The 26894-nt window shown below is 39.1% G+C and overlaps 1 protein-coding gene across 13 annotated transcripts in view; it reads left to right on the forward strand.

Annotated features, from left to right (window-relative positions):
• The window catches only part of tenm4 (teneurin transmembrane protein 4), a 2250110-nt gene that overhangs the window by 2085944 nt on the left and 137272 nt on the right, over window positions 1–26894 (forward strand). For 11 of the 13 annotated variants that reach the window (XM_087988070.1, XM_087988077.1, XM_087988076.1 and 8 more), the window contains 3 exons: window positions 8842–9042; window positions 18211–18396; window positions 25753–25779. In XM_087988070.1, coding sequence (XP_087844196.1) covers window positions 8842–9042; window positions 18211–18396; window positions 25753–25779 — 414 coding nt within the window. The remainder of the gene's footprint in view (window positions 1–8841; window positions 9043–18210; window positions 18397–25752; window positions 25780–26894) is intronic. The other 2 variants (XM_087988078.1, XM_087988080.1) reach the window with 1 other exon arrangement.

Consider the following 26894-nt stretch of genomic DNA (forward strand, 5'->3'; position numbering starts at 1 on the left):
CAGAGTCAGTCTTTGAAAAGGAGGAACATGCAGAGTGATTGTAACCAAAGCAGAATCCTGATAAAACAAAGTAACAGTTTGGAGAGGTGGCAAAGACAGATTCAGTGCACTGGAGAATTCTTCTGTATCTACAAAAATGTTTCTAAAAATTATGATTGGCCTTTTCTGCAGTAACTTGTGATGGTCCCCTTAAAGATCACAGCTTAATGCTCATGACTACTGAGGGTCATTGGTATTGCATAGAGTCCAACTGAAACAGGGTAGTGTCTGGACCATCTAAATGAGGCAAGTGTGAATGGCAGAAAGTGGTATCTGAGCAAGAATGGGGCTGACCAATGAAGCACAGGGATTTTAATGTGTTACTTTAAAATCCCCCTCAACTATTGGTGGCAGGTGGGGTTACTACTCTTTTTGATCTGAATCTACAGTGTTTCACCAGTTTTTTTTGTTTCCTTTGTAAAATGATACTGTACCAGAATAGAGTCTCTCAGGGGCCCAATCAGTGTGAGCTAGTTCACTAATCACTTCTCTCCTCAAAAGACCAAGAACAATAATGGTTCCCAAATGGTTCTGACCCATTCACAACTCCTCCAGTAGTCTCTGCTGCTGTACAGCAGGAACAGGATTGCATTGTCATGGAGCTGGGAATCTGAGGGGTAACTAGAACTGAGTTCAGCTTGTAATAGGAATTAGAAAAACTGTAAGGGAGGCTAGAAGACAAGAGAAACAAAAGCCAAGTTTTGAATATGCCTCATATGTGGAGTGATGTGAAAAAGACAAAGTTAAGCTCACACTACCTGAATGTAAAAGCATTGCCATTACAGAAAAATGGCAGCATAGAGACCAGAACAGGGAATTGAACATTCAAAAATATTCAAAATATAGAAAGGACAGCCAAGAAGGAAAAGGAGATGGGTTGTGCTAATAATATGAAATGGGGCCAATACATCAATAATGGAGGATTTCACATCAGAAGAACAATGCTTGGAACCTTTGACTGGAATGAAGAAACAGCAAAGGGGTAGCAGACCATGTACTGGAGTAGTGTGTGCAGTTTTGGTCTCTCTTTTGGAGAAGGATGTTACCCCATACAGGGGGAATGCAACAAATATTCACCAACTTATTCCAGGGATGGTGAGACTGTTCTGCAAAGACAGATAAGGCCTATATTATCTGGTGTTTTGAAGAATGAGAGGTGATCTCATTGGAACCCACAAAGTTCTTCAAGGGATAAAATATAGCACATGTAGGTAGGATGCCAAGTGGGAATCTTGAATTAAGAGATACAAATTTAAAAATAAGGGGGATGCCATTTAGGACTAAGATTAGGAGTTTTTTGTCTCCTCAGAGAGTTGTGAATCTTTGAAATCCTCTACCTAGAGGGCTTTGGTAGCACCATATTGGAGTATATTTAAAATAAAGGTTGATAAAGTTTTGATTATTAATGGCTTAGAAGGATTTGGGAATATTGGGGGTAAAGGGCATTGAAGTGTTCAATCTGCTATGATCGTTGTGAATAACAGATTGCACTTGATGTGTTGAATGGCTTACTCCTGTTCATATGTTCCTGTGTGATGTTACTTTTCCTGCAAGATGTGGCAAGTTATTTTGTTTTTGTATTACAATCTAAAACCTGTCCATCACCCTCTTTCGAGTGTTAATCCATAAATTCCAAAATTTTTGTACTGTGCTCTTGTAAGATTTAGATTCACAACTTCTGGGTATTTAGGCCTGATCCCTAGCCACCACACTGCCACATTTTCATGCTGGAGGTTCTATTATTTATTTAAGGAAAGAGTGAAAATAATCAAATGCTATCATCAAGCATTCCCTCAGAATCGTAGATAGAATGGATGTAACACCTTGACCTGTCAAGTCTGAACTGGCTTTCTGCAAGAATGATTTCGCTAGTCCAACTTCCCATATTTCACCTGAAATCAGCATTACTTTTTATCTTCAGGGGCTTATCCAATTCCATTTTGAAAGTCACAATTGAGTCTGCCTCTACCATCTTCTCATAAGTTTGAGTCCAGATCCTAACCACTCACTGTGTTTTTAAAAAATTCTCATCGCCTTTGGTTCTTTTGTCATCATGTCAAACTTGCATCAAATGATTCTCAATCCTTCTACCAAAGAGAGCAGTTCTTCACTGAATACTGAATAGATCTCATCTGATCCAAAATCTTTGTGAGATTTAAATTGTTATTTATAATGAAAATCAAATTGTTCCATTATGTGACAGAGATTACATTGTGGGCATAGTGCTTTGCAATATATCAGAGAAAACAACCCAGTCTGTTCATCTTCTGTGAGAGGTATAACCAGAGAGTTGTGGTTTTATCCTTGTAATTTTTTCTCGCACCTTCTCCAATGTCTTTTTTCACCTTTTTATCTCTCATGCATTTAATTTATCTCTGTGTGCAGTTAAGCAGCCTAGTCAGAGCTTTTATGTACTTTAAATGCTTTCCAATTTCAATGTCAGCAAGTCGTATAAATTGCTGCCCAGGTGAAAAAAATGCTTACATTTGAGGAATGAGAATTTTTCTTAAGGCATTTAGGCCTTCATGCCTATGTGTTTCCTTGTAGCATTGACCATCAAGAGAAAATGTCTGCTTTATTATTTATATATTACATTTTAAAAATTGTGACTAAATTGTCAAAAATAAATAAGAGAAACAGATCTATCCAATATTGTGTATTTTATGCAATTTACTGCAGATGGGAGGTGACAAAAAGTTTCTGGGAATACATTTAACATCCCAATTGAAAAAGACTTAAATCTGACTAATAATTTAAACAGTTAAAAGGAGAAATTACCATTTAGCACAAAAGATTTAAATTACTATTTCAAACTAAATCATCTGAGTAGACCAAAAACACGTTTGAACTAGTGAAAATCTCTTTTAAGGCTGATGTTAGGAAATCTTTTTCCACATAAAATTGATCAAGTCTAGCTGCACAATATCCATACCACACTTTTCAAGCAACCATTCAATTATGTTCTTCTCTTTGGCATGACATAATATTAGAGAAATAATAATATGAATTCTTTATTTGAAGATAAGACTAAATACTGTTAACCAGTAAAGCTAAGTATACATAATACCATGAGTTTCTGGAGAAACTTAGCAGGGCTGGCAGCATCTGTCGCAAGAGACGGTTAAATTAACATCATGATCCAATATGACTCATCGGAAGCCCAGAGTTCCAGAGAGTTCATTTATCCACAGATGCTGCCAGGCTTGCTGATTTTCTCCAACACTTTGTTTTATTTCAGCTCTCTAGCATTTGTAATATTTTGCTTCTGGCTAAGTACACATGTCTGACTCTTCATCAGTAATGGGACTAATACATTGCATTCTTTGGAGGTGGTACTGATTGATGGTGGTTTAAGATACACCTCCTTGAAGAAATGTGCACTGCATATCATAACATAGAAAATACTGCTGGGGCTGAAATGGATGTATTTTTGGCCAAGTGTCAACTTTGTCAAATTCAGGGAAGATTTCTCCCCTGAAGCCTATCAAGTTTTCTCACTGTATTTTACCAAAGTCGCCTCATTAACTACTTACCCTACCCCTCTGGTGCTTCTGTTAGCCTGGTCTAGCTCCATACTACCACGTGCTATATTTGTCAGTGCGAGGATGTCCCATAATGGACCAGCTTATCTAGAGCCATCTTTAATCATTTATCGTATATCTGGACAAGCACCATCAGCCGAGAGTTGCCCTGAATGGTTCCTGACAATCACTCCAACCATGGCAGAGAAGGGAAGATTAGTGGCCCAACATGCAGGCAGAGACCTGGAAGTTCTGCTGGATGGTGTGAACAGAAGGGGGAACACTTTCTTCTCCATGGATTGGCAGAGGAGGCCTCAACATCAAACCATATAAGCCTGGTTAAAGATTGCCCATACAGCAATACAGGAAGAAAGTCAATGACTTTCCCCACTCTGGTAGTGTCAGTGCCGCCATCTTCTCTCCATTGCCTCATGCTCACTCTGTCTCAGGAGTTCTGAGGAAGGGTCACTGGAACTGAAATGTTAATTCTGCTTTCTCTCCACACATGCTGAGTTCTTTTTTTAGCTATTTCTGTTTTTCTCCCTGACACCAGTAACCCTGTTTGTCCCCTGCCCTGCCTGTTCATTCAGTTCGGACATCTTCACAAATGCACCAAAAGTAACTGCTTAACAATTGTCTCAGTCACATTTCAGGAAAGAAATAGCCCACATTAATGTGGAAACAGTCATGATAAGTGATGTGTTACACAACAATAAGCTCCTCACTCCCTATGAAGAAAGGATCCTGATTCTGACTGCACCTTTGTCCATGCCTCTGCCCCGGTATCAGTTGCCAAGACCCCTGAATGAAGGCTTATCACCCAAGACTTGAATTGCATTTTTTTGGGGGAGAGTTCTGCCATTTCCAATAGGCCTCCTTCACAAAATCAACAAATGAATTAATATTAAAAAAATTCCTCACAAGGTATTTAACGTATATTTTGGCTGGCATTGCACAATTAGTCCAAATTTCTAGATTATGAATTATAATGATCCAAAAACCTGCCATTTGAATTGGTTTTTGGAGTAGAAGTAACAACCCTGAACTGATTCAAGAAATACTCAAGAATCCATGACAGTACTTTGTAGGGGATCTGAATGGATGTTTAAAAATTCACTTCTGGGATGTGGACATTGCTGGTTGGCTAGTAAACATTTTTATTGCTCATCCCTAGTTAACCTTGAGAACAGTTGCTGTGGGTTGGCCCACAATGCCCTTAGGGAGGGAATTCTGGGATTTCAACACAATAGATTTCCAAGATAGCTGGAGTGCCCTTTCTATTAGCATCTGTTTAGTAAAACACCAGTTCACGGCTGAATTTGTGGCAGGAATTTTGCTACTGCCCATCTGCTTTTTCCATGCTGACAACTCAAAAGCAACGTGCTCATGACTGATCTTCTGCACAAAGGTGAAATGTCAAAACTAATTTTAAAAACATTCCACACATACTAAGCTTACGGCATATTTAGTTTTTTGTTATAATTTGTACTGTTTCCTAAATTCTTCTGAGACTATTGAGAACAGTTTAGGCTTACTTGAGAGAGCTGGTGGCTTCTTATTAACTGCAGATGATCTTTGGCCATCTTTAAGTTGGTGAAAGTGCCTTCGGGCAGAAGTGTTGGCAAATGCTGACTTTTTATCGGTGTTTACACAGACTAAAGATTGAAGAATTACATACACTGCTTGCCCAGCATACATTCTCAGCAAAGTTGCTTTTCAGCAAAGCAGAGTTGAGAAGGTTCCCCTTGAGGCTTCCTGTAAAAACTGGAAAATGCTGCTGAATATTCACCCAGGCATCATGTACCTAGACAAGCACACAATTGATAGATAAAATGGTTTGCAACGACTTCAGAATACAGGTAGCCCCTGCTATCTGAAAGTAGAGCATTCCCAGGAAGCCTTTTGTAACATGAAAATGGCATTAAGCGTAGGTGTATGATTTATAGGGGAAAAAGTATAATTGTTTCTTGTAAAAACAAAAATTCTCTTTGGATTTGCGAAACAGGCATTAAGTCTTTCGTAAAAGCGAAATTGCACAAAGCGAACGTTCAAAAAGTGGGGGATACGTGTGTATCCTTAAGAAGAGAAAGAGACAGTGAACACTGGGGAGGCAATGGCCTAGTGGTACTGTTGCTAGGTTATTACTCCAGAGACTCAGTTAATAATCTGGGGATTTGGTTTCAAATGACAGATAGTGAAATTTAAATTCAATAAAGAATCTGGAATTATAAGTCTAACGATGACCAGGAAATCATTGTCAATTGTTGGGAAAAAATCCATCTGGTTCACTTAACATCCTTTAGCAAAGGAAATATACCATCCTTACCTGGTCTGGTCTACGTGTGACTCCAGGCCCACAGAATTGACTTGTAAGTGCCCTCTGGGCAATTAGGGATGGGCAATAAGTGCTGATCTAGCCAGTGACACCCACATCCCATGAGTGAATAAAAATACACTGTGTTGCTTTCTGGTTGACAAGTGCAAGATAACTACAACATAATTGTTTTTCAAAAATATTTTTTGGAAGCATGGACTTTTCCCAGAGGAGCTTTTAGTTATAGCTAAGAATATAACAAGTGCACAGATAGCTCCTCAAGCCTACTCTGCCCTTCGTTAAGAATGAGATAATCTCCAACCTCATTTTGACTTTATAACTTATCAATAAAGTACATAGAGTTCCCTTAAGAGTCCAGCACACGATCTCCCCGAATGTATTAACAACTGGAATCTACAGCTCTCTAAGATAGAGAATAGAGAAGATTCACAACCTCTCAGTGAAAAATTTGCCCCTTTTCTCAGCCGTACATTGCTGTCCCCTTATCTTGAGACTAACTCTTTTTCTTTTAGATTCCCCACGAGAGGAAACAGATTTTCAGCATGTACCATGTCAAGCCTTGTCTGAATCCTGTATACTTTGATGCTATTGCCTTTAATTCTTCTAAATTTAGTAGGGTTTGGGAACTCAATGTTCCTCATGGACAAACCTCTTACTCCAGCCATCAATTTAGTGAAACTTTGTTACAGTGCCTGTCGGTAAGTATTGTCCTTCCTTAGGTATATAAACCGAAAGGTATGTCCTCTCTTAAAGGTCAATATATGCAGCAAGACTTCCTTACTCTTCTACCCCAATGCCCTGCAAAAAAGGCTAAAATGCTATTTTTCTTCCTCATGTCTTGCTGTACCTGCATGTCAACTTTGTGTCTAATGTATAAGGACATCAAAATTACTCTTAATTTCAAATTTTCATAGTTCTTCGTCCTTTGAAAAGAAAACAATTTTTCCAATTTTCCTACTAACGTGAAGAACTTCACATTTACTTCTGCTGCCTTACAGTCCCAGGGTCCTGGGTTCGATTCCTGCCTGTCTGTGTGGAGTTTTCACATTCTCCCTGTGTCTGCGTGGGTTTCTTCCGGGTGCTCTGATTTCCTCCACAATCCAAAGACGTGCAGGTCAGGTGAATTGGCCGTGCTAAATTGTCCACAGTGTTAGGTGCATTAGTCAGGGGTAAATATAGGGTAGGGGAATGGGTTTAGACATAGAACATAGAACAATACAGCACAGAACAGGCCCTTCGGCCCACAATGTTGTGCCGAACATTTGTCCTAGCTTAAGCACCTATCCAATTGCCGCTTAAAGGTCACCAATGATTCTGACTCTGCCACTCCCACAGGCAGCGCATTCCATGCCCTCACCACTCTCTGGGTAAAGAACCTACCCCTGACATCCCCCCTATACCTTTCACCCTTCACCTTAAATTTATGTCTCCTTGTAACACTCGGGGGAAAAGTCTCTGACTGTCTGGGTTTGGGTGGGTTTCTCTTCAGAGGGGCAGTGTGGACTTGTTGGGCCGAAGGGCCTGTTTCCACACTGTAGAGAATCTAATCTAATCTGCTATCTACTTATCCACTCACTTAACTTGTGTGTATCTCCTTGCAATGCCTCTGAGTGTTTCTGATATCTTATTTTCCCATGTACCATTGCATTGCCAGCAAAAGTAGATACATTATTTTAACAGATACTCTTAGACAGTTTCAAAGATTTGGTTGCACTTTGCAGCATAATGCAAGCCATCCCTTTCACGTCTAGTAATCAAATTGATCTGCTTTTCAATTAGGCAGTGATTGAAGATATATCAAAGTCATTAACAGTGATTGAAAATAGCTGAGACCCTGGCACTGTACTGCTAATAAGCCTTCTTGTTAATAGTACAATGTCAGGGTCTGTCTGTTCTTCCCTACTCTCTATTTTTTACCATTTTTCCAGTCCTCTACCCGTGTTAATACATTATTCCCAACATCAAGAGACCTTATCAAATGTGAAATCAGTTATGTGAGACCTGATCAAATATTTATTGAAAATCCACATTTACTACATCCACTGGTTCCCCTTTATCCATTCCAATAGTTACATTTTTATATTTTCATAAATCTATGATAGTCAAACATGGTTTACCTCGCTGAAAACTGTATTATCCTGACTAATCCGATTGCGATTTCCTAAGTGCCCTTGACAACTTCATAATAATGCTTTCCAGTATTTTTATATTGTTAATATAACTGAAGTAGCATTTTGCTGTCTCGTCTGTCCCCCAAGGATTACAGTTTCTATCTTCAACTCCATTGGAAGCATTCTAAAATGTAGAGAATTTTGAATGATTAAAAGTAGTATATCCACTAGCTCTGCAGTCATCTCTTTTAGAACCCTAGGATATAAGTCTTCCAGTTAAAACATCTCTTCCAGTGTCCATTATTCCCATTATTATTCCCCCATTTCAACTTTGAACAGATCCACAGTTTTGATATTTGCTTCCATTTATATGTATATTGAAGCTTTCAACAGCTTACAAGCAATTGTACTTTTATGTACCTTTACCTTACTAATTTATCTACACATGGTTTGATATATCTTGCTAGTTTATTTGAAACCTTTTTCCTCTACAAAACACAATTTCCTCGAGATGGAAGATGCTTGGCAGGATCTGAAAAGCTTTCAGATTTAATGGAACTGAAATTAGTCACTGATATTGAACACAGTTGCTGAAGGCAAGCTGTCCTATAACCTCAGAGTGTTTCAGTAACTGAGATTGTGGCTCAAGTGAATTTTTTTTCAGTCCATTTGTGACAATGGCTAACATCCTAATGACCCTGAGCGGTTTTTAATGTGACAAAATGATAAGACATTATTTATTTGTTATTTAACTCATGTGATCTTTAATAAAAAAAAAGCCCAAATATATTAAATTTGTTGTTCTAAAGCTGTTGGTGTATTGTTTATTTTTCAGTGGACTGCTTAGACTCAACATGTTCTGGACGAGGAATATGTGTTCGCGGAGAATGTCATTGCACCACTGGCTGGGGTGGCTCAAATTGCGAGACGACAAGAACAGCTTGTACAGACCACTGTTCAGGGCATGGTACATTCCAACCAGATTCAAAGACCTGCAACTGTGACTTTCCCTGGACAGGCCATGATTGCTCCGTGGGTAATACACTCAACTATTACATTTGATATTATAGGCGCAGTTGTACAATTGCCCACAGCTTTGTTGCGGGAGTTAGAGTCCTTGCAACATGTTACTCATACCTTAGTGATATCTGGAGTATAATGTAATTGGAGTTGTTGGTACTCAATTCCTTGTTGATTTGAAGAAGAACTGAAAAGCCAATTTTGTAAGTATTGAAAATATTTCTAATTGGGAAATCTTGAAGTGAACTCTCTCTTTTTTGAAAAGCAAATGAGATACCAAAACCATTAAATTTCTAATTGCCACATCCCTTAAGAGAAAGCTGCTTTTATCTGAGGCATTCTAATTTTCTTCACTGCCGGGTTTGTTTTGGACACCCAAATGAATCTGACCTTTCTTTATTCCTATCATCATAACTAGAGCACAGAGATCATACTAAAAGAATTGCATTGTGTTTTAACAGTTAATTTGGAATTATCCACCAGAAAAGGTTGTGGAAGCTCAGCCCTTGAATATGTGGAGATTGAGTTCCGATTCCAGGGTTATAATGATGTTTGGTAAAAGGTTTTGAAGTATTTGATTGGTTATGATTGTATTGAATGGGGGCAAACTTAATGAGCTGAATGGCCTATTCCTTTTCCTGTATTGATCTCAGGAGACCAGCTGCAACACACCTTAAACCCGATTAAAAATATTTGTTTCCTTCCTGTGTTTGTAAATCAAACCAAATTCCGACTTCCAAGTGACTGGATACCATTTTAACATAAAATTAAGTTTTCCTTTCTTTGAGCAAGGAATAGATCTGAATCTTAAATCTGGTGCTCCCAGTAAGGAATGGTGAGTGCTGATCAAGAAATTATAGATCTTTAACTGACTTTTTTTAACAAGGTGGGGGTAGTTTTTACTTATTCCAGCCACCAGGATCTCATAAGTAGCTTGATTCATTGTTTGTCCCATTTTATCTTGCATCAAATTCAGTGGAAAGAAATAAATGAACAAGGTACAAAATGAGTGGTGATTCAAACCTGTCGGTTTCCTGGTAGCCTGAGCAGGTTACATTTCAGTGACGCCTGTTGAAGCCATGATTTCTGAAGCATTGGTGCAACCACCTGGTTATGAAATCAATCCCTGTGGTTATATGTTTAAGAAACACAAAGTTGAAGCAAATGTAAGGATTACTCTGTTATCATTACTGATAAGTTACATGAAGTCAGAATATTTCACCTCATATTCAGGAGGACGTAAACTAGACTTTACTCCTTACCTGCTCAGGCCTACATGTGACTCCAAACCCCCACAGCTGTGGTTGATTCTTAGCTGCCCTCTGAAATGGCCACAGCAAGGCACCCAGTTCAAGGACAATTTGGGATGGGCTTAAACTGTTAGCCTAGCCTATAATACCCACATCCCATGAAAGAATAAAGCAAACACAAGAAAACAACTTAGAAAGGAAACAACATTTATATAGTATGAAAAGGTGGTGCTGATTAGTTGTGTTATGGTTTGAAATGAAGATGCAGTAGACATTTTTACCTGTCACAGTTAACTGATTAAGTTCAAATGAAGCAAGTCAACTCTGATCAGTCAGGGTATTGTCATCAGGATGTAGCAGGGATTGGTCATCTCCAAGGTTTTTCTTAAGTAGAAAGGTTGCACTGTGCAAACATCAACATTTTGCCTACAAAGGACACAACCTTGTGTGTGAATTAAGGTAGTTCTAATCTGTAGAGGAATCAAACTGTGAGCCAGACTGATAAGCTTAATTTGGTATCCTGTGTAATTTGTAGCACAGTCAGTGCTGTTTAGTAAATGTTGTCCATTAACAGAATCACATTAAATGTTGGATGCTGTGGGCATAATTTTTCACTGAGAGGTGGAGGAAATAATATTGTACATGATGAGCTACTTGGACAAAGTCCAAAAATCATACACATGATTGAAATAAACTTTGGCAATTAAACCCTCTCCCCCTCAGAAAACACTGTTTGTCCAAGGGATGGGCCACAGTCAGTCGAGGGTGAGGATCCCACATTATCCAGGGGCTTCTCGAGTCAGTCCATAGCATTATCGAGATGCAAGGAGTTCAAATCTGATTGTATGAGGTAGCTAAGGTAACAGTCATAGGGGGTGATTGTAGATAGTGAAGTAGAAATAGGTAGGAAATGAGAGGGGACTGACAGTCTCGAAGGAGGGATCAAGGCAAGTCATGGTTACTCTGGTCTCTTTTGGAAGGACACAGGGCCTGCAAGTGCATCAACATCTCAATATTCAATTGGCCCAGAGTTAAAATGGAAATATTAATGATTACGTCAATGGTTTAATTGAAATGTGTGTGGCGGGGGGTGAAGGTGAAGGATTATTGCGGACACAGAGAGCCTGCAAGATACTACAAAAAATATAAAGTCTGCACCTTACTATGTTGATCCAAAAATCAACTGTGAAAATTGGTTTCAATATCAATAAAACAGACCCCAAAGTGGAAGAAATAAGTAACTGTTTCAAAAAGAGGGGAGTTCAGAACTAGAACGTCAGGCCTCTCCAACAATCATACCCTCATTGATTACACAATGCCAAGCATGTGCCTTAAATCAATATCCAGAATGTCAATATTCCTTAGATCATACATACAGGATATTGTGTTGTGGCAGCCATGTCCCTACCTCTAGACTAATAGGTCTGGGTGCAAGATCTCCGTCAGGATGTGATAGTCACAGAGGTGTGACATAACACATTCAAACAGGCTGATTGTTCTTTCTCATACCATCCAGCTCTGACTTGATCTCCTGAAGTACTGAGTGAAAGTACATTGTGTCCTGATTGGCATCTCGTGACCTCTCAAGGACACCGAGTCAATGAAAGAGGGGATATTCACTTAATTCTTTGTTGTCTGATACCGATGAAAGAAACACATCTCATCTATTACATCTGTGCAGTTAGGAATGCTAAAAGTATAATGGACTAGAAAAATCAATAAGTTACAGAATTTCTCTCTTTCCAAAAGATGGTAACTTCAAAGTTTTTTTTAATGGTTAAATTTGCTAATTATAGATTGTAAAAATTAGTTAAATGTTGTTGATAAGTTATTTCCAGGTACTGAAACTAGGACTGTTCAGAATCTTACTTCAGTGGACGTAAAAAGTATACCTAAAACTATATCCAATCCAAAACTTGCTCCAAAACTGACAAACACTAGATGCAGCAATGTGCAATAGTTGTTTTGGGGAGGATTGGGTTGTGGCAGAGCATGGACAGGGTGGAGGGGCAGGATTGGGTGGGGAGGTGGGGGGAAGGGGTGGGGAGGGGTGGTGGTGGGGGCGGTGGTGTTGCTGCCTTGCAACTGCTTCATTTCCATTTGAAGGCCACTGTAATACTTTCTTGGGTCCCTTTGCATGAGGTCAGGATTACGTATGAGCAAGAGAAGTTGCTTTGTCAGGCGCAAAGGTAACCCTGCAGTAGTACATGACTGAAATTTCCTGTGAAATTAATGGCAAGGAGCTAACGTTTGAATAACAGAATGATGCAGAACCAAATGGGAGTACATGATGCTTGGTGCCTTGGCCACATGCAACTCTGCACTTTTGGAGGGCATAGCCTGGAACTTCATGGGCAAGGGTGTTAAAGTGAATCAAGCCTTTACTAAGGTTACAGTTCTCAGTGATCTCCTGAACGCTGAGGGAGCATGGAAGGGGTCAATCCAACAGTTGTTCTTACAGTTCAACGACTGCAATGGAACCACTACATATGACAGCAGAGGACAACTCAATTTGAAATAACAGTAGCCACAACCTCCAGAGGGAGATGGACAACAGCCACCACAAAGGAAGACAGCTCTTGCACAGAACAGGATCTATGAGCTCAGGTGCAGCTTTTTGGTCTCCTTATTTAAGGAAAGATATAACTTCATTGGAGGCAGTTCAGAGAAGGTTCACGAGGATGATCCTTGGTATGGTGAGATTGTCTTATAAGCAAATGTTATACAGGATGGGACTCTGTTTGTTGTAATTTAGAAGAATGAGAGGTGATCTCACTGAAACATACCAGATTCTTAAGGAACTTGACAGGGTAAATGTTGAGAGGATGTTTCCCCTTAAGGGAGAGTCTAGGACCAAAAACAAAATGAGCACCAATTTAAGACTGATGAGGAGGAATTTCTTCTTTCAGAGGATTGTGATTCTTGTGGAATTCCTTGTGACAGGGAGCTGTGGGAGTAGAGTCCCTGTGTACATTTAACCTGAGATAGATTCTTGATCAGTCAGTGAATCAAGAGTTTCAGGGAAAGATCAGGAAAGTGAACATCGGAATATCGAATCAGGCATAATCCTGCTGAATGACAGTGGGGCCAAAGGAACCAAATGGTCTTCTACTGTTTCTATTTCTAACCTGCAAATGGCAGAGAATCAGTGTAGAAGACAGCTAAGGATGTTTCTAGCTAACATGTCACCCGTATGCCAGCAAGGTGATGAGAATCTGTAGTCCCAAGGACTGGCACCAATCCCTTCCTTGTGATCCTAAAAGCAACAGGCTGCCCTGAATTTCTTTGCTAGCTGATCATTTTAGGTTTATGCTGGGGATCTCTGGACTTTTACAGTCTTGAACCGATAAGTGCATCAAGGATGTTACTGATATTGTCTTCTCAACAGCCTGTCAATTCCTTACATTGTCCCTTGATGTGAGGAGGCAGACAGGAAGGGTTTTAGGATTCTCAGCCCTTGCTGCCTTTCCTGCAAGTGCAGGATGCAATCAATTCCTCCCACATTGCAATCAGAACACCCTATCATGAACCAGCAATCTTATTGAACAGAAAAGGATCCACTCCCTTAATGTTCAAATTATTTAGGACCATAGCAGCCAGATATTGCTAGAGCCTCCTCATTCTCCAGTGAGTTGTTTTAATTGTATACTATCATTCACAGCTGGGTGTGGCAGGACGACAGAGCTTAGAGCTATAGGAGCACTTAGCTGCGTCTGTCACTTGCTGCTTATGCTCTTTGTTATTCAAGTAGTCCTCTTAGGTAGCTTACCAGGTTGACACTTTATGTTTAGGTATGCCTGCTGCTGCTCCTGGAATGCCCTCCTGCACTCTTCATTGAATTATGGTTGAGCCCCTGGCTTGACAGTACTGGTTGAGTGGGGGATATGTCAGGCCATGAGGTTACAGGTTGTGCTGGAGAATATTCTGTGGCTGTTGATGGTGCATAGTCCCTAATGGATGGCCAGTCTTGAGCTGCTTCATATATTCGAAGTCTGTCCCATTTAGCATGGGGATAGTGCTACACAACATGACGGAGGTTATTCCCAGTGTGAAGCGGGGACTTTATCTCCATAAGGATTGTGTGGCAGTCACTCTTACCAATACTGTCACAGACAGATGCATCTGCAGCCAGCAGGTTGGTAAGAATATGGTCAAGTATGTTTTTCCTTCTTGTTGGTTTCCTCACCATCTGCCGCAGACCCAGCCTAACACCTATGTCCTTCATGACCTGACCACCTTAATCAGTTGAGCTGCTGCTTAGCCACTCTTGGTGTTAGACATTGAAATCACCCACCCAGAGCACATTTTCAGCACTTGCCACCCTCAATGCTTTCTCCTTATTCAATATGGAGGAGTACTGATTCATCAGCTGAGGGAGAATGGTACATGGTAGTCAGCAGGAGGTTTCCTTGCTGATGTTTAACCTGAAACCATAAGATTTCATGGGGATCCATAGTCAGTGTTAGAGACTGCCAGGGCAACTCCCTCCAAACTGTAGACCACTGTGCCGCCATGTCTGCTGGGTCTGTCCTGCCAGTGAGAAAGGACATATCCAGGATGGTAATAGTGGTGTCTGGGACATTGCCTGAAGGTATGGTTCTGTGAGTATGACTATGTCAGGCTGTTGCTTGACCTGTCTGTAGACAGCTCTCCCAATTTTTGTTCTAGCCTCTGGATGTTAGTAAAGAGAACTTTGCAGAATCGTCTGGGCTTTATCTTTTCCGTATCTGAAATCGATGCCAGGTGACATATTCAGTTTAATTTCTTCTTTGTGACTTCATAGCAATTGACACAGCTGTGTGGATTGCTAAGCCAAGTTTTGTTCTTGATTTATTCACAGAATGTGGGCATCGCTGGTTAGGCAGCATTCATTTCCCATCCCTAATTGCCCAGAGTACAGATAAGAGTCAACCACATTGCTGTGGGTCTGGAGTTACATGTAGACCAGACCAGGTGAGGATGGCAGATTTCCTTCCCTGAAGGGCATTAGTGATCCAAGTGGTTTTTCCAGTAAATGTCAATGGTCTTTAGTAGATTCTTAATTCCAATATATTTTATTGAATTCAAATTCCACCATCTGATGTGGTGGGATTCAAACCTTGATCCCCAGAATATTAGCTGAGGTTCTGGATTAATAGTCTGGTCATAAAACCACTAGGCCATTGCCTTTCCATATATTTTATGACTATTCTCATAATTCTATACGGGTACACCCTCCCCAACTTAATCTTTAATTGGTTGTCCTCTTTCTTTTCAGGATCCATTATATCTATCCATCATGCACATCTCAGAGCTGGAAAGGAAAGCAGGATTTCTGCTCCAATTTTAAATTACCATTTTGCAGTCAGCAGTTCACTTTAGACTGGCATTAGCTGACCTACATAACAAATCATCTTCCCTCCCTGCTGGCGAGTGCTTACCCTGACACGAACTATTCCCAAACTAATCAGATTATGGTATAGAAGTCACTAATCAGGGCCCTATGAACAGATACTGTTCATCCAATGCATTTCTTCACCCAATTTGTTGCAGCAAACAAACTTTATCAGTATTACAACTATTACGTTCAATAATATAAACATTGAATGCTAAATTTATGTGAATCTTCTTAAGACTTATCATTTTACTTGTGTATCATTTTAGTCTTCTTGAGATATCTGTGTGCATTTATTAAACTTCATGTTCTTGGCAGTAAGCAGTAAAAAATCTCAGATACGATCACACTGAAACGTCCAAATTGAAATCGTATCAAATTGGATAATTTGTGTAGCTGCAATTATAATTTGAGTTGAAATGAGAAAATTAATCCCCTTAAGTGCTGAATCAGGAAATAGCAATTTGACCGCAAAAAAAAACAGAAAGTAGTGTAAGAAGCATTCATTACCTTTCTTCAGCTCTGAGCGGCTGTAGACTGAAACTTAGTAATTCTCTCACACTTATTAAGCTATTGTGTGATCAATGAAATCACTCCTTTTCTGCTTAATAGACTGCAAAACGTTTAACATTGAGAGCTTGGAAAGTTCCATTTGGTTAAATCTATTTTTTTTTTGGAGTAGCTTTGGCAAAGAGCTCCAGTGAGTGAATAAGGGTGAATGTTGTATATTCTGTTTTGGAGTTCCAAGCCCTGCTTTAGAAAGTGATCACCATCATGTGCTCCTACAGCATTTTGTCTATTTTCTTTACATCTCACAAAAGAAACTGGAGAAATTCAGAATCAGTCTGTCATGTCCAGCAGCATTTTAATCCTTATGGTTCGTTATCTGGACCTCAGTCCATCCCATTATAAGATATTACCTCAGTAATTAAACTAAGTTCTTTAGATTTTTAACTTCTTCCAATTTATGTAATGATACCTGCTGAGATTTTACTTCAACAATTTAAAAACTTCTTGTCATTTTTATTGAGCTCATTAAGGTTTACATAAAGATTCAAAATTTAATATGTGTGACCACCAGGTTTTTCCTCCCTTTGGAAATCTATTCTGTGTGAATTCTCCTTCTTATTTCAAAAAGTTACTTTCAATTCTACAGATAACCAATTCAATTCAATTCTACAGATAACCAATTTAATTTAAATCAGTCATTGGTTTGGCGAATATCTGAATCAGTAAGTGACAATTTGTGGGCTGTTCTTAGATTATTTGACCAAACTACATCATTTACATTTACATCATTCAAATAACTTTTACTCAACCAGTAGCAGCAATTAATTCAACTTCATTCATCCAAATCATAATGGTATTAATCCCATAATTAAATATTTTAAACTCCTATGTTGCAGTTGTAAGCAAAGCATAAAACCCGGTAGTTCTAGAATTAAAATCTGATCAATTAAGATTAACCAGATTTATTCTGTTTAAATCTGAATGCCTTTTTATTTCAGGATATGTACAGCAAAAGTGTAAGCTACACATTGAGATTTTACAGAGCATTTGAGCTACATTTTTATTTCGGAATGCAATACTTTGACATTGCAACAGCAGATAATGCTAGTGTTATTTTAAATGTTTAATCACAAATAGGACCTGCCTCTTTGACTTTAACCCATAAAAATATTAAAAGATAAAACTAATTATATCTTGTTGAACCATTAACCTGCTTCAAATAAATCATGGCAAGAAAAAAGACAGTGAAATATTATGTAAAAATTCTTTGGCAATATTTTAATAAGGCTGTTAACCTGCTGGTTTACTGGGTCAATACTTCATTAAAATAGTAGAGAGGAATTTCATGCATTCTATGATTCTGTGAAAGTGACTTAGAGAATTACCTAGTAAATTGCAGTCCATTACAGTTTAGTTAAAGCTTAAGTAAAAAGCAAAGAATTGTAAGAAAATATCATTGCACTGAAAACTCATTCTAAAAGTACGCAAATGTTTTAAAATAATTGAAATGACTCGAAGTGAAGAAATACAAACAATTATCACTTTCTTACTCTTTGAATCTAACAATTCAAGTAGAAAAGCTGAAGATATTCAAGGATATTGTTTAAGTTGGCTCAATAAATTGACTATTATAATAGTAATAGTGAGCGACTGACAATTTCTAAGACTATTTCTTTGAGTGGAGTTTTTACACAATAATGTTTTAACTATGTCATAACCTCTTCCCATCTATTTGTTTGAAGTTAGTATTGACAAGGTTTTAATTAAATGTGATACCTCATATATTTCCTGCAGAAGCTAACAACTACCTTTTTTGTCACAAAAGAACAGTGAAGAAACAGCAGTTATCATGAGTTTGTAAGAGAAATAAGTGGACCATTTAAGGATGCCTCTGTAATCCCTATTTTATTGTAATCCTCTTATTAAATCCTTATTTTTGAAAGGAATTAGCTGCTAAGAGTGTAAAAAAATCCCTTTATTCCTGCTTGACCTGGGCGCTGAACTGTTACATCCTTGACAATAATACAGGGATTTGTTGTGTCTCCCACAGAGATTTGTGCAGTAGACTGTAGCAGCCATGGAATCTGCATAGGAGGCACCTGTCGGTGTGACGAAGGCTGGATGGGCAGTATCTGTGATCAACGAGCATGTCACCCACGCTGCAGTGAGCATGGGACTTGTAAGGATGGCAAGTGTGAATGCAGCCCTGGGTGGAATGGAGAACATTGCACTATCGGTAGGACTGAAGAAAAGCATGTTTAATCTATTTGTGCTACTTAGTCTAGCATGAGAGGTTTTTAAATGGGATTTTAAACTTCAGTTGTGAATTTTCATTTTTGTCTGAGTAAGTGCCCCTTTGTAAGTGAAAGAGATGGGAGCGTTTTGGCCATTTCATTGTTGAATTTATTTTGTAACATGCAGTATGAGAAGTCCCTTCCATCACCCAATACTTCAAAATCGTATTTGTATAAAAACAGTACGTTAAATTCTAATAAGTAAATCTGTCATTAATTGTAAAGACAGTATAGGTATAGTGATGTTTAAAATGTATGTTTCTTCAAAATTATTATATGTCAGATGCATTTAGATTAGAATTCATTATTTAAAATGTAATATAATCACTTTATTGGTTTGTAAACTGTTGAATGTAGTTGTGAGGCCTGTTTGACTGATGGGACAATACCTACTCTGTAGGTATTGTTTAAAAACTACATTTAGTTTATTCAATACTCTCAGTACCTGGCTTGTATCTATAAAATCTAGGAGCATAGAGAGCAAACTTGCGTCTTACTGGATTTTTGTTACACAACTTTATGACCCAGATCTTCTGCTCTCCCATTTTGGAATTTGCAAGGAAGTGTAAAATTCCAACTGGTGGGAAGAGAGGGGCTGCTATCATTTGAGGGGTGCCCTTTGCCCATTGGTAGCACCCACCAAGAAGACAGTAGCCCCATTCTTCCCACCTACAGAGTTTAAAAATCTTTCCCCATCATCCGCAAGGCCTACCTAAGGTGCTAAAACAAAACCCTACCCAAAGCTCCCCTTTACCCTGGAATCCCTGAGCTTCCTTCATAGCATGCCTTCAGTTCTGACAGAGTCCACTCCAAAGCTCAGGCACTGGTGGGACTGCTGAATTGCTGACCAAACAGTTTGGCTCCAGTCAAGAGGATGGGTCTTCACTCCATTGTAGGGTGGAAAATCTACTATCCATCAATATAAGATGCCCAAGGTGTGTTATGGCTTTGGGGCAGGAGTATTGTTGACCTCTCAGTGCATCACCACATTTCTTCCAGGGTGCCAAGCTCCCTATCCCTATAGTTTTTTTTGCCCATCCTCTCAGTTAATTTCCCACATTTCTTACAGTTATTGTAATTCATATTTTTATGATATAATATATGGTTTAGTAAAACAATTTGTGTGTTCAGCTTAATGTGTCTTTGAAGTCATCCTGATATCATAATACCCCTACAGCATGCAAGCAGGACATTCAGCCCATCAAGTCCGAACCGACCCTTTGAAAAGCAGCCCACCCAGACCCACCCCCCCTACCCTGCCCTGTAACCCTACAATGCCCATGGCTAATCCACCTACCCTACACATCCCTGCACACCATGGGCAATTTAGCATGGCCAATCCATCTAACTTGCACATGTGGGAGGAAATAGGAGGACCTGGAGGAAATCCACTCAGACACTGGGAGAATTTGCAAACTCCATACAGTCACCTGAGGCTGGAATCGAATCCAGGTCCCTGGCACTGTAAGGCAGCAGTGCTAACCACTGAGCCATTGTGCCACCCAAATAATGTCTTTGTGGCCATTTCTCCACCCTACTTACAAAAAATCCATTTGGTATTACTGTTGAAAACATCACAGTTCTGACGAGATCAGGATTTTTTTTCATGATTGAGTCATTCATTGTAACAAAAGGTGAACCTTGGAACATTCCAAGGAGAGGTACATGCTGATGAGGACATCACCTGAGTCTTAAATCAATAGTATTTTCTTGTAAAGGAAGGATGACCGTAGCAGAGGAGAGGAATGTTTCTCGTCAAGAACAGAATAATAACCAAATATGCCATTCTCCAATTAGCAAGCAGTTTTGTTTCTTTTTGTTTGTGTTTTTGGCTTTGCATGTTTTCTTTTTATCTTGTTCTGTACATGTGACTTCTGTACATGTCACATATGCCTATTTAACAAATAGGCAAATAGGCATTTTCTTATGTTTTTCTTCTAAATCAAAATGAAGGGTTAGTTCTGTGTAAATGAAATGTTCAATGAAAACTAATGGTGCTGTTCAAATCTGATAACATTAATCTATTAAGATTAATGCGAGACTGTCTGTTTTAATTTACTGTATCATTCAATAGCATCTTGTTGCTTAACAGTTTAATATGTAGAGATTTACCAAGGGCGGATCATTTGTATTTAGTATGGATTATTTGTACAGTGTCTTGTTCCAATCTATCTATGCAATACTATTGTACTAACAAGGGCAGTTCATTGACATGATAAAATCACTCAGAAAGGAAAAAAGACTTTGTAGATTAAAAGTTTGGTTATAAAGGCAGAATGGAGTCAAAAGAAAGAGCTCGATTTTACAACTATTGAGGGAGACAAAATGGAAAGTGAGTGGTCCGCTCACTCCTAGCCTCCCACCAGCTCAGTGGCAAATCAAATACTGGGACAGCTAATTAGTAGTCCTTTGCAGAAAAGCCTGGTAGCTCAGCAGTCAACATTGCCCACAGTGTCAGAGAGCTGGGTTTGATTCCAGCCTCGAGTGACTGCCTGTGCAAATTCCCTCCGGGTGCTCTGGTTTCCTTCCACAGTCCAAAGATTAACCATGGAAAAATACAGACATAACTAGAGTGGAGAAATGGCTGCAAAGGCATTATTTAAGTGACACAGTGGCTCAGTGGTTAGCACTGCTAGTGTCTAAGCTACCTCATAGTGGCAGAGAGCCAGGTTTGAGTCCAGTATCGGGCAATTGTTTATGTGCAGTTTGCTCATTCTCCCTATGTCAGCATAGGTTTCTTTCCACAATCCAAAGATGTGCAGGTTAGGTGGATTAGCTATTCTAATTTGACCATAGTGCCCAGAGCTATGCAGGCTAGATGGATTAGCCATGGGAAAATTCAGAGGTAGGGGTGTAGATCTGTGTAGAATGCTCTTTGGAGGGTTGGTGTAAATTCAATCAGCCTGCTTCCACACTGTAGGGATTCTGTGAAACGTAACTATTGAGCAGTGTGAATGTTGTTCTATGCTCAAACAGGCATCTAGACTTGGATATCAGGCATCAAGACTTATGCCATATAATGGCAGTTAGTCATAGCCATCAATTTGAAGGCCCCGTTGCAATCTCTCCTTATTTCTTATGACAGCTCAAAACAGTGGATTCATGAAAGAAAAAGAATAAAAATGCTGCTACCTTCAGTAGACTCTACTACATTTGGCACATATCTTCTTCTGTGCCACTGATATTAGACAGGCCCTAGACACAATACACTGTGTAGATAAAGGAGGAGCAGTGAACTACCTTAAACAATCTTTACTCTGTAGCCCATACAGCGATAGCAGACACTATAAGGACCTGAGTGGCAATCAGGGAAATATAACATGATAGAAGCAGCACAGATTCTAATTTCATGCAGACTCCTGCCATTGAAGGTAATACCAGAAGAAAGAGTTTTTTAAAGCAAAGTACTATTTTAAGTGCTACTTTAAGACGACACAGGAGAAATTGCACTTACCAATAGACAGAGAGACTGTAGCAGGAGACATGAAGCTATATGGTGTAGATGGAATAACACCCAACATTAAAGGTACACTCCAAGTTGCAGTACAAGATAAATAGTGTCAGATAGTCGAGAACGCATATATCATTCCGAATCAGAATCTTCCCGCTTGAGAAAGAAAGAGTTGTTTACCTCCAAAAATTATTCAAACATTTGAAGAACTGCAACAGCATCGAAAGAAAAGTTCTTTCGCAAGGAAATACCCAACACTATTCACAAGATTAGGTAAATTCAATGTTCAACACAGCATCATGCAAAAAGAAAGATGCAGAGCTAGCACATCTCTTCATACTCAGGAACCTTTGGGATCCCTAATGAATCAAGTTCAGAAGCAACTTAGAGAAATGATCAAAATGGGTATTGTTTCTCCGGTGCCAAAGCAGCCATGTGAAGTTCGGACATGGCCATGTTACAAAAAGCCAATGGATCCATCAGAATATTTGTTGACCTAATGCAGCTCAATAGAAGAGGCATCTGGGGAAATCCACCTTATTTTTCAACAGTCAATGAGAGTTTAGCCAAATTATGTAGAAGTAGGAATTTTACCAGACTCAATGCCAACAGTAGGTTCTGGCAGGTGTCATTAATCAAGGAGTCAAGACTGCATACCACATTTATCACATCACTCAGGAGGTTTGGTTTCAACAGACTGCCACTTGGGATCACTATAACAGACATCACACTGCATAGTGGCTGCCTCAGTTGGGCCGTGGGTAACAGATATAGTTAAGGCACCTCCATAGAGATGGCACAGTCATCCAATACTCTGCAGACCAAAGGCAATGATATTGTCCATGCAGCTGATGGAGCTGTACAAAGGAACTGCTGGAACTTGTCTCCTTGCAGAACCCTCCTTGAATGGGACAAACCCAACGAGGAACTTTATAAAGGTAATAGTTCAAGAACGATAACAGATTCAAGGACAAGAGTCCCCGAGCAAAGAAACCTGCTGATCTTCCAAGTCCAAAGAGAAAGCATTCTGGATGAATTGTGAAACATCCAGACAGCTCAAATAAGTGAAGTCAGAGATCTGGGGTGAGATAGGTTAGTAGTAAATGGAAATGTAGTTATTTATACAATTATATCATTGTTAATTATGGTGAAAAGATTTGGGGAAGCTTTTTTTTAAAGTAAGGATTCGAAAAGAGTTAACATTGAGCTCCACTAAGTTTGATGACGTGATTGGGTGAAGACAAATAAATTCTATACTAGCCTAGAGAGCAAATGTGTTCTGTGCAGCTCCAAAGCATTCTTATGTCTGATTCATAATATAAACTATATTTATTGCTGTCATGAAATAAATCATCTCATTACCTAACAAGTGTTTTTTCTCTTTAGCTGAACCTGTCTTTCCTCTACCACTGATAATTAGACAGGCCCTGGACTCAGTACAGACAAAGGAAGATTGGTGGCAGTAAACAGCTCTTAGCCTCTGCTACGAATGACAATTAGGAAACCTCACACGGAGACTAACATGATTATGTCAGATTGCCTGCCCAACATCATCATTTTTTTTTTAATTCAATCATGGGACCTGGACAATACTCGCTGGGCCAACATTTATTGCCCTTCCATAGTTACCCCTGAGAATGTGTTGGTGGAGATCTGCCTTCTTGAACCATTCATATGATATATATATGCAGGAGGCAGCCTGCCCAATTTATGGTTATAAAATACAGCCAGTGGTTTTCTCTTGATAGAAGATTGGGATAGACGTAAGTCATCCAATTTGAGCCTGCTGTACCATTTCCTATGATTCCTAGCAAGTCTGCCAGGTTTACGTTCCAGTATGGTTCATGACTAGTAACATTTTGCATTTAAAGTAGGTGAAGTTTGAGCTCCTGGGTACTTACTGAGAGAATAAAGTCACAAGATTTCACAGTTTTGAATGAACAAAGCAAACTTCACAGTACCAAGTTAGAACAGATAAACAACTTACAATTTATATGCAATTCACGCTTTAACATCCAGAATCAACATGAAATAGATATGGGTAACAGGCCAAACTCTGCAGAGTACATCAAACAGCAAAATAAAACAAAGACCTGCAAATGCTGCAGATCTGAAATACACAAGATTAGAAAAAGAGTCATTGGATTTGAAACGTAATTATGTTTTCTCTCCACCAATGCTTCCAGCTGAGTTTCTCCAGGAATTTCTGTTTTTCAGTGCTTCAAACAGCAAATGTGGTCATGACATTTCTCATAAACTCCTGGATGTTAGTGATTCTGTGGGTAACCAAATCTCATTAAGACTTTATCTCCTATGCAAGGGATTCCAATTCTTTACTACTGAAGAACTGGTTTGAGAACTCCCTCATAAGCCACTCCCTCATGGACTTGCTCACTTACATATGATTAATCCATTCCCCTGAGAGTGTGTCTTACTGGATTTTGAGACTGCACACCAGCATCTACTCGTAGGTACAATTCTCGCTGTTTCGCTGACAACTAGTTTCACTGTGCAATATTCTGAATGTAATCTTACCAATGACCTGTACAGCTTTAGTCAGACTTCCTTTGTATACTTCTTGCTTGGTAGTGTTTTGTGATTCACATGTGAGGGCACCCAGATTCCCCTCTACCATAAAGTTCTGCAGGCTCTCTTTCCATTTAAATAATATTCTGCATTTCTGTTCCTCCCACCAAAGTGGATAACTCCTATTTCCCATATTTGAGCTGCCAATATTTTTGCCCACTCGCATGTCTTTGAGTGCTGATGAAGAATCAATGAACTCAAAACGTTAACTCTGCTTTCTTTCACAGATGCTGCCAGACCTGAGTTTCACAAGCAATCTCTGTTTTTACTTAAGTTCTCCAGCATCTGCAGTTCTTTGTTTTATTTTAGCTATATTGATCACTTTTTATCGTTCTTTATATTCTCACAGCTTGCTTTCTTAGCCATCCTTGTTTTGTCAGTAAATTTGGTTAGAGTATACTCATTCCTTTCATCCATAATCATACAGAAAGGACAAATCTGTACAGAGTACGATGGCTACAGCTCAAACATTCGCACCCGCAATCTGTTCAGCTACCCAGGAGTTCGTCATGTAATTGTTGGCAGGCAGAAAGCTTTTGCCATCAATAATGGGTCACCATTTCCCAGACCAATCATCAACTTGTTGCTGGCCAAATCTCCATTCGTGGGCAGCTCTTAGCTCCAGCTCATCCACACCTAGACCCTCCTTCACTGTCTGAACAAACAGCAGTGTGAACAACGCTTAAAATAAAATGTTGGTGACTTGCTTGTAAGAAGGGTGGCAATGCACTCCATTACCCTTGATTTCAAAAATAAATCCTTTTCCCATTTCAGTTCCCAATGAAAAATAGAGAAAAATAAGAAAAGGTACAGTTTTGCTTGACATGGTACCGTGAAAATACTTTACCCCATCATTGATGTCAAGAGATTCTGTTGGAAGTTGGGTCGCCTGTACCCCTGTTGGACATTTTGTGTTGATGAAATTTCCAAGGCAGTGAAATGACACCACTGAATTGTAATCTCAGTTTTGGTATTTTGACTGGAGTGAAAAATAATAATGAATATGAGCAACATTGCAGAACACCTTTTTGTTATCATGAAAGCACTGTTGCTTTGGCATTGCTCTCCTGATGTGCATATTGTACTTTCATTTTTGTTTTACAATAACTAATTAATCTTTAACCATTGTTGTACTGATGTGTATATATACTACTTACTTTCTTTAGTTTGTAACAACTGACTCAACTCTTATGTCTCTTAGCTAGTAGAAATGTTCTTATTTTAACCTTTCCTAAATACCCTTTCTGTTTTATCTCTCAAGCTCACTATCTGGATAAGGTAGTGAAAGGTACGGATTTCTATACTGTGTCTTCAGTGAACTGTTGATGATGTGATTTAACATTCACCTTTTAGAATTTCTGTCACTGTTGTAATTAAACATTATCAGTCTGTTATGATTCACTTAAGTTTTCTTCGTTGGCTTCCCCTGGTTATAAGCAGATTATCTATTGTTTTAAATTTCTGTACTTCAGAACTCTTATTATTTTCATTGATGTTTCAGAGAAAAGCGATTGGAAATGAAGCTGCTAATATATTGGACCATCATCCAATTGACCCAGCATTTTAATCCCCCATGAATTACTTTACCACTCAAACTCTCTGCCAGGGTTCATCGGGATTTGTTGAGGGAGAAATTGAAGATAAAAAAATTGCTGATGTCAATCCTTTAATGTTTAAGCACACTAATTGGCAGAATCGAAGTCGTTAGAACCATAGCCATAGATTTGACTTCAATGCTCTCCTCACAAGGTTTAAGCTGTTAATGTATTTTCTTTTCTATAACTCCGAGTATCAGTAGCTTCCTAAGTATTATTTAGTAAATATTCATTTAAGTTTGTCACTGGAAGTTCAAATCTGCATTTTTTTAACGTGTCGGAGGGGATTGTAACACTGTTGCATCGTTAAACTTGTTTCCGGATCTGTCTCCAATTTGTTGAAACACACTGAGACCTAATCTTTCTTCTTTCTTTTCACTTCTCCTCATTCCATAACTTCTTTCCACTGTCTCCTGAGCATCTGTCTTTGAGGTTTGTGGCCCTCCCAACCCCTGACAGAATGGGTATCTCTCATTCTTTCCGCAGCTTGTATCAAAGCCTTGGTGAGTTGTCAGAACCCTTGGTACAGTTCAACCATTCTTCAATCAAGTGAGAACACAGATTCAGTTCACAAAGAAGTCCTACTGCTATTTGCATCTACAGGGCTCCTCCCATGTAAGAAGCACAAGATAACTTTAAATACATACGAACATACAAAACAGGAGGAGAAGTAGACCATTGGCCCCTTAAGCCTGCCCTGGCATTCAATAAAACCACAGCTGATTTATTTGTGTTTCATATTTTGATCTACCCTGATAACCTTTGATTCTTCTTCCTATAGAATCTATCTAACTCTGCCTTCAAATTC

The sequence above is a fragment of the Chiloscyllium plagiosum genome, unplaced genomic scaffold (assembly GCF_037043375.1).
Source record: "Chiloscyllium plagiosum isolate Xiang-an unplaced genomic scaffold, Cpla_swu_hap1 HiC_scaffold_6, whole genome shotgun sequence".
Taxonomy (NCBI): Eukaryota; Metazoa; Chordata; class Chondrichthyes; order Orectolobiformes; family Hemiscylliidae; genus Chiloscyllium; species Chiloscyllium plagiosum.